The 8755-nt window shown below is 43.6% G+C and overlaps 1 protein-coding gene across 1 annotated transcript in view; it reads left to right on the top strand.

Annotated features, from left to right (window-relative positions):
- Window positions 1-8755, top strand: part of LOC104985211 (CUB and sushi domain-containing protein 1) — a 559353-nt gene that overhangs the window by 393931 nt on the left and 156667 nt on the right. Inside the window, exon 41 of the mRNA XM_010835275.1 lies at window positions 6662-6856. Coding sequence (XP_010833577.1) covers window positions 6662-6856 — 195 coding nt within the window. The remainder of the gene's footprint in view (window positions 1-6661; window positions 6857-8755) is intronic.

Below are 8755 nucleotides of genomic sequence, written 5' to 3'. Positions count from 1 at the left end.
TTGTTGTTGTTTAGTTGCCAGTCATGTCCGACTCTTTGCAACCCCATGGACTGTAGCCTGCCAGGCTCCTCTGTCCATGGAATTCTCCAGGCAAGAATACTGGAGTGGGTTGCCATTTCCTCCAGGGGATCTTCTCGACCCAGGGATCAAACCTACATCTCCTGCTTGGCAAGTGGATTCTTTACCACTGAGCCACCCCAGGAAGTCCCCACAGATAGTTATGAGTCTGATTAAATCATTTTACTCCAGTGGCATCAGATCATAATTTTATAAATCTAATTAAATGTTCTTGAACTGAACGTGGTAGCAGAAAGCACTCGCGCACATTGACTGTGATGGGGGAAGTCTGTTACAGAGAGAAGACGCCTGCACCCCTGCATCTCGATTAGAATTTCACAGAAGATTTATGAGCAGGACCTGTAATTCACGAGAGGGGAGGCCGGAGGGCTTTATTCATGGTGGCACCGCTGCCGCTGTCTGAATATCTGAAACAAAACAACTGTCAGCCTGCCTGGTTCGCCACTGGTGGGACGACTCTGTCATAAATCAGAACCGCTCATGGTAAAATGAAAAGTCAGTCTCTCTTGAGCAAAATGTGAAATGTTTGGTGTTGTCTCTGCAACATTCACAAGATGGAAAAACTGCATCCTTTCTGCGCAGAAACTTTATTGTCTGTGCCTTCAGTGGGTATAATTTGAGAAGAGTACTTCTAAATAGTAATTTAGGCGTTTTAATACAAAACTGCATCAACCATGTCAACCCTTAATAGGAGTGACCATGTGACTCGAGAGTGGCTATCTATACATCTGCTCTTGAATTTTTTTGAAATAGAAGAAAATTATTTCATATAAGTTGTGTGCCTTTTTTTTTCCAAGGTGATAGAAGATAATCTGTATTTCTGTTTTTAAAAAAGGAAGGAATATGAGATAAACTGGCAGATGGAGCACTTTCTATCAATCCAGCTAAAGCTGCCTGTTATGGAAAATGTTTAATTTAACTAAATTTGACCTGGCAGTTGGCTCACTTACCATTGTCATAAGTGCTATTTGATAACATCGATGAAAACAAAACACTTTCTTTTACTACAGTTCCAGATGGACCAGCATTTTAAAGCATTCTTTAACAGTTGTCCTTACTTAGGTGATATTCACATGCTGATGTGCCCGCAGTCCTCGCTGCTGTAATTGGTGTCACTGGTTTTAGTCACTTACAGAGTAAGTACCCTTGTCAACTGGTGGAGGGGACGACAGGCCCAGAGGTGCGCAGGTAGGGGTCCTGCCTGGGCTGGGGCAGGACCTGCCCGAGCCTGCTCGGTCCTGCCCGAGCTCACTGGCTGGTCTGTAAAATACTGATGACAACAACCACACCACCGGTGTGCCCTGACCCCGTGTGCCTGTGAGGATCACTTAGTGTGAAATTACATATACCCTTAGACATGCAGTGTGAAAAAGGCATCTATTTCTGGAAACACTGGGTGAGCACATCTGTGGAAGCAGCAGGACTCTCATGGCCCGTGACTTCAGGCAGCTGGGGGGCTGGCCGGTGCCTGGGGAAACCCCCATGGATGCTAGCCCAAGACGGTTCTGTTAGGAAGAACCAACTGCTTTCTCTGAGAATATTGTTCAGTTGCTCAGTCGTGTCCGACTCTCTGTGAACCCATGGACTCAAGTCTACCCTGTCCTTCACTATCTCCCAGAGTTTTCCCAAACTCATGCCCATTGAGTCAGTGATGCCATCCAACCATCTCATCCTCTGTCGTCCCCTTCTCCTCCTGCTCTCAATCTTTCCCAGCATCAGGGTCTTTTCCAGTGAGTGGACTTTTCACATCAGATGACCAAAGTATTGGAGTTTCAGCTTCAGCATCAGTCCTTCAATGGTTATTCAGGGTTGATTTCCTTTAGATTGACTGGTTTGATCTCCTTGCTGTTCAAGGGACTCTCAAAGAGTCTTTCCAGTACCACAATTCAAAAGCATCAGTTCTTTGGCACTCAGCCTTCTTTATGGTCCAACTCTCACATCTATACATGACTAGTGAAAAAAACATAGCTTTGACTAGATGGACCTTTGTTGGCAAAGTGATATCTCTGCTTTTTAATACACTGTCTAGGTTTGTCATAGCTTTTCTTGCAAGGAGAAAGCGTCTTTTAATTTTGTGGCTGCAATCACTGTCAGCAATGATTTTGGAGCCCCCCAGAATAAAGTCTGTCACTGTTTCCACTTTTTCCCCATCTATTTGCCATGAAGCAATGGGACTGGACGCCATGATCTTACATAATTTGTGTATGTGTATGTGTGTATATGTGTGTGTACACAGTTGTGTGATGTATGTATACATATATTTTTGTGTCACAAGGCAGCATGTTCTTTCATTGGCACTTAGTTCAACTGTTGCAAATTTTTGTCTGAAAAAATATTTTCTCAACTTTCAGTTTTTTCCAGAATATATTCTTTTTTTGAAAGAAAATGCTCTTTGTGATCATCAGGCCAATGCTGCTAAATCCTTTGACTCCTTGTTTAGTTTTTCTCTGGCCATCAGTAAAGTGTGTAAAACCTGGAAACTACAGAAAAGAGTGAAAAAGGACGAAAAAGGCACTGGCAGTCTCCCTGCCCACAGATGCCCCATCGACTCTCCTCACATCATCCTCTCATTTCCCTTTCACCACTGAGGTCTGAAGCCCGCGTCCTAGGAGACCCTGGGGCTCTGCCGTCGTGTGTGTGTGTGTGTGTGTTCTCCAAACCGGAAGCGTCCGTTTTCAGCCTCCCCTCAGATCCAGCTGTGGAGCAGACCCCCCAGCACAAGGTGTGCCTCCTCCCAGTCCTCCTCATACGTCTCCACAAAGACAGACTGACTCACAGATGGCGCGTTTCCACAGCACACCTGATTCCTGGTTGTACTACACGGGCACAGGCTTTAAATGGGGTGGTGCTGGCCCAAGGAAAGAGACCAATGGCAGAGAACACAGACCCGGGGACGATGTTGGTTGGTCTTTTGACAAAGTGAACATGGCATCCTAATGAGGGAAGACACAGAGGTCTTTTCAATACGTGGCTTAACGGGACACTCAAATGGGAAAGTGAGTCTGAACCTGCCCCACAACGTAGACACAACCAAGGCAGGATGACAACAGGCTAAATGGAAAAGGTGGAACATAAATCTGTGAAAAGACAACTTCCCCTTTCCACCAGCCCACCGGCATGAGCCTGGAATCAGGTAAAGACTTTGCAAGCTCACACACACAAAAAAAAATAATAACAAAGGAAAAAGTAGATATATGTTAAGTTTTAGTACTTTTATTTTTCAAAACCTATGTTTAAGAGCCTGATAAAGGCAAACTTAGAAAGGGTAAAGATATTTATTTGAAGGATGCGTATTAAGGATTGATTAAGGAGTTCCATTGAGAAGAAGGCAGAATGTCAAATAGATAGCACTTACCCCACACCAGGACATATAACTTTTCAAAATAAAAAGACCAGCTACCTGCATCAACAGAGATGCTGGGCCAGTGGGACTCTAATGCACTGCCGGTGAAGGTGGTGAGCTGACATAGTCTCCTTGGAAAAGCATTTGGTTGTGTGTCCTAAAGTTGAAAATATCTTAAGAGCCAGTAGGAGTTCCTCCCTAGAAAAATATCTACAGGCTGGCATAAGATTTTCATCTAAGGACATGCTCAAAGCTACACTTTGTAAAAGCCAAGAATGCGAGATGACCCCCGTGGCTACCATTAAGGAATGGATACATTGATCCATGGAGAATATATAGAAATGCAAACAAGCCCTACAGCTGTATGGCTTAACATGAGTTAGTTCCAAAAGCATAATACTGAAGTCAGAAGTAAGAGACCACATGGGCTTTTAATGAAGAAGCAGAAGGAGATTAATATTTCAATGAAATTGGGTCAAGTGCAGGCAGGTGGAGTTTCCCCACGATTCAGAGCTGACTGGTGGGTGGGGAAGGTGCCTGTGAGAAAGGAACGCAGTGACCGAGGGTGGGGGCTGAGGGTGAGCTCATGAGAACACTTCTCAGGTTTCTGACTTGGGGGCCTGGACTGCTCCTCAGTATGCCTCCAGGAGAATGGGCAGGCGTGCCGGGCATGCAGAAGCGTCTGGTCTGGTTCTCCTACAAGGCCCCCAGGTCCGGTGCAGAGCTATGGCTCCCTTGCTTCCAGGCCAAGTGCATCGTCTATGAAATCTTGGTTGGCAGGTCAGGGCAGGGGGATCCTTTCATGGGGATGTTTGCCTTGTTTTGTAAGCAAAGATCCACATGTAGGGAAGCTTACCAAGAAGGGGTCCAGTAACCACAGTTTGCAGGGACCAGTCTTCTGCTATCGTCTTGGTTAGCATAACTCAGATATCACCACCTGAAAAACGTAGTAGGCTTTAGACTCAGACATTTCTGTACACTCTCTTCCTTGAAGTGTCTTTGAAAATATCAAATAAAATCACATCTGCAGAAATTTCTGGAAAGCTCTACCCTTCCCCTCTCTTCCTTTAGTAAACAAAGGGCAAGATAGACTTTGGATAAATATTTATTCTTTTTTTCTTTTTTACTCTCAGTTTCTACTCATATGCTTTATTGCCTCAGTTTCTTTGTGGGTTTTTTATTATTGTTGTTGTTTGTTTATTTGTTGCTTTTGCTGCCACAACACTTTTTTTTGGCATGTTACTTTTCAGAGGGCACATACACTCACACAAACCCTCATATACAGACACACTCTGTGTCACCAGCACTTGATTTAAGTTGGACATTAATCTCAAAAAAAGAAAAAAGAAAACTATGGAAGGACATACTGTTTACAATAAAAGAGCTTAGAGCCTAGCAGAAAGACAGAGAGGCAAGCAAACAATTAAACCAGAATCAGATAATTACAAAGCAAAAGAGGTGATCATGTGGAATTTGGAAACCACTGCTGTGGATAATATTAGTGGAAGAAAGCTTCTGTTCCATTGTGTACACCAAAACTGAATCCTTCTTGGCAGAAATAGAGTTTATAAAAGATTGTTCAGTAATTAAAAACAATCAAGTTAATTCTAGAAGCACCGTCTTGGTGAAATGAAGTGAATTTTATTTGAAATGTGCTGTAGGATTGAAATTAAGTTATGGATTTGTAAAGTTAAAGACATTAAAGTCTTTTCAGAAATGGCAGTCATGCCTGGAATTCTAAAGGTAATCTGGTTAGGAAAAAAAATTATTTGTATCACTAGGTAGAACACATGAATATGCATGTAAATTTTAGATAATTGTTTTGTCTTAAAAAATACCTACGAGAACTAGATCTAAGGATTACTTTTTTCTAAAGTAATTGTTTTGGCTGTGCTGGGTCTTTGTTCCTATGCCTGGGCCTTTCCAGCTGTGGCGAGTGTGTGGGCTTCTCACTGTGGTGGCTTCCGTTGCAGAGCACAGGCTCTCAGGCGTGCAGGCTGCAGTGGCTGTGGCCCTGGGCTCTAGAGCACAGGCTTCGATAGTTGTGGCCCCGGGCTTAGTTGCTCCGTGGCACGCGGGACCTTCCCGGACCAGGGATCCAGCAGGCAGATTCTCACCCACTGCACCTACCGGGGAAGTCCAGAGGATTACTTTCAAATTAGAAAATCCCTTTCATATTGTAACCCTTGCTGATATTATTATTGTAATAATACCAAAAAGGCCTATTTTTTTCTATTTGCACATAGTAATAGTAAAGTTATTAAAAAAAGATTAAATGGGATATTGGTAACATTTTGGATATGTCTGATTTAATTGTAATGAACTTGTATAGAATTTATAAGTAAAAGATATTTAGTAATAGCATTCTGGGGGAAAAAAAAAACTGTGGTATCTCTAGATGCTTCTTACAGGCTCAATAAATTAATCAATCAGGTCAGCTTTGTCTGTGATGGTTACTAGCTGATATAACTTCATATTTAGGGAAGTAGAGTTCTAGTTTCTAATGTTGTAAAATTAATTTTAAATATTATTGTACTCTTCAGAAAATGTACATACTTACACGTACCAAATTTTACATATATTGTCAGCATATTCATAAACCCCTTGACTCCACTCCAGTAACACTGTGCGAGGACTACTGCTATTACCACTGTTATTACAGGTGTCTCTACTGCTTTTTTTAAGTCGCTATTGTAATTCTAGTTTGTTTCCTAAAGGCATGAATAGATTCTCTGCTTTAAAACTCGTTAAACACTTTTCTTCACAGTATTAATGCATGTGCCTTGGATTTTGTGTGCTAATAAATCCAGTAATATGCAGAGCATATTACATGGGGAAGCAGGGAATGAGGGCATCTGACTTTCTGAATTTGCTGGAAGCTGGTTTTTCAATTAGTCAGCTACTCTTTCAAGTTTCTCAGAGGTTGGGGACAAATTAGAAGTTAGAGGTTCTGTCCGTGCCTCCATTTACCTGATGTTCACTTTCATAGAACCGCAAGACTGTGCAAGAGATTTATCCCTTCTCATGTCATCTCATGCAGGATTTCCCAGTGCACTTACCATGAGGCTGTGGACTGCAATGGACATCCAAAATCACTTCTGTGTGGCTCTGTGGGTGGTAGGGAAAGCCTGGCATGCCAGGTGAGGGCATCTTTCCATATACCATGGCCCTCACCATGGAGAGCAGGCCTGGTCTGACACTTAAGAACAAAGTGACAACATGAAGTGTATTTCTTTCCAGCGGTCACCTGCCCAGGCATCGAAGCCCAGCTCTCGGAACACGTCACCTGGAGGCTGGTGTCAGGGTCCCTGAATGAGTACGGAGCGCAGGTGGTGCTGAGCTGCAGCCCGGGGTACTACCTGGAGGGCCGGCGGCTGCTGCAGTGCCACGCCAATGGCACGTGGAGTGCGGGGGAGGAGAGGCCGAGGTGCAGAGGTGAGTGACAGGTGTGTCCCCGCCCCCAGGCCCTCCCGCATCCCTGATGGCAACGGCATCTGCCTTTCAATGGTCTGTCATCTGTCATCCTCTGCATTAGTGGTGTAACCAAATGGCATTTCTTTTCATTACAATGAGGAATGTATATTTTTATCCAACATACTTAACTATATGACTGCTGCCTTAAGTGTTAATGTTAGCTTTTCTTTGTGAACAATCATATTTTACAAACATTGAAATATTATTATAGAATACTCAGATACTTTAAATCAGCTCAAAAACAAATCCAGGCCTATGTTTATAAAGATCAGTCTTACGCCATGTACTGACTATTCAAACCTTCTAATTAGGATCTTGGGAGCTCATGCATTTATGCTAAGGATGTTGTGCTCTCAAATAATAACTGTCTTGAAAAGGGAGATTATGATTCTCATAGGTACAAGATAAGCAGTTAAGCTTCTGAATGGGTTCGTAATAAATATGAATAAATAGAAAAATAAAACAATATTAGTATTGTTCAGAGCTCTATTTGATTCAAACATATTTAATATACAATCTGTAGTAGGATTGTTCACAGGAAATTATCATGCACAAAACAAGCAGTTAGAGCAGTGTCAAATTTATAAAATACCCAGCTTAGCAAGAATAAAGCAGAATAAAAATGGGGAAAGGACAAAAGAAACAACAGTTCACTGTCTGTGATCGTCACTCTGATTCAGTCTATGAATCTGAATGGGGCAAATGGTGATGACACGCCCACTGATGCTCTTCACCAGGATCACGGAGGCAGATCAGGAAGGGTCCAGACCTCTGGGAGCTCAGAGTGAGAGTGGACAGCACCCCCGCCCGAAGCTTATTTATTCATGGGTCCCTCACCATTTCCCAGGGTGTCATGGTCTGACTGGTTGCCCAGTCACTGAAGGTGCTGAAGTTCTCCACATTAGACACCTGAATTAGTGAGCACCCTCCTTCCCGCAACCTCCATCAGGAATCTCAGGCTGTGATTCTGAGACTCAGGCATTAAGCTCAGAAGGCGAGTGAAGGAGGAGTAGGGGCCTCTACCTTCTGCTCTTTCAGACTTTCCCAGCCAACATCCTCTGTCAGTTTCACACAGGACAGAGGGACTTGCACACAGGCGCTGGCTCACCTCTCGTGGGTGAGGAGTTCTCATAGAGCTCCTGCAGATAACCAGTCTCATCAGTTTCCCATCCTCCCTGTTTGTCCTGTGACCCCAAGGTGGGGGGTGTGCTGGACAGGGGGCTGCCTTCTGCACTCCAGCCGTACATACTTAGGGCTCAGATTGCCATTCTGGGATGCTGTACACTTACAGGGAGAGCCTTCCATTTATTTATTTTTTTATTCATTTTTAATTTAATTTTTTGACCCTTCTGCATGACATGTGGATCCTAGTTCCTTGACCAGGGATTTAACCCAGACCCCCTGCAGTAGAAGCACAGAGTCTTAATCACGGGACCGCCAGGGAGGTCCCTAGCCTCCTGTTAATATTTAAAAGAGTGTTTACAAAAATACTGATTCTTTTGCTCTTTTTCTCTTTTTAATTTTTTAAATTATGGAAGTATAATAACATTTACAGGAGACTTGGAAAATACATAACAAGGTTACGTATGCTGCTAAGTCACTTCAGTCGTGTCCGACTCTGTGCGACCCCATAGACAGCAGCCTACCAGGCTCCCCCGTCCCTGGGATTCTCCAGGCAAGAACACTGAAGTGGGTTGCCATTTCCTTCTCCAATGGATGAAAGTGAAAAGTGAAAGTGAAGTCGCTCAGTCGTGTCTGACCCTCAGCGACCCCATGGACTGCAGCCTACCAGGCTCCTCCATCCATGGGATTTTCCAGGCAGGAGTACTGGAGTGGGGTGCCATTGCCTTCTCCTATATA

The sequence above is a fragment of the Bison bison genome, unplaced genomic scaffold, assembly GCF_000754665.1.
Source record: "Bison bison bison isolate TAMUID 2011002044 unplaced genomic scaffold, Bison_UMD1.0 scf7180017864040, whole genome shotgun sequence".
Taxonomy (NCBI): Eukaryota; Metazoa; Chordata; class Mammalia; order Artiodactyla; family Bovidae; genus Bison; species Bison bison.
This window is presented reverse-complemented; position numbering and strand designations above follow the sequence as displayed.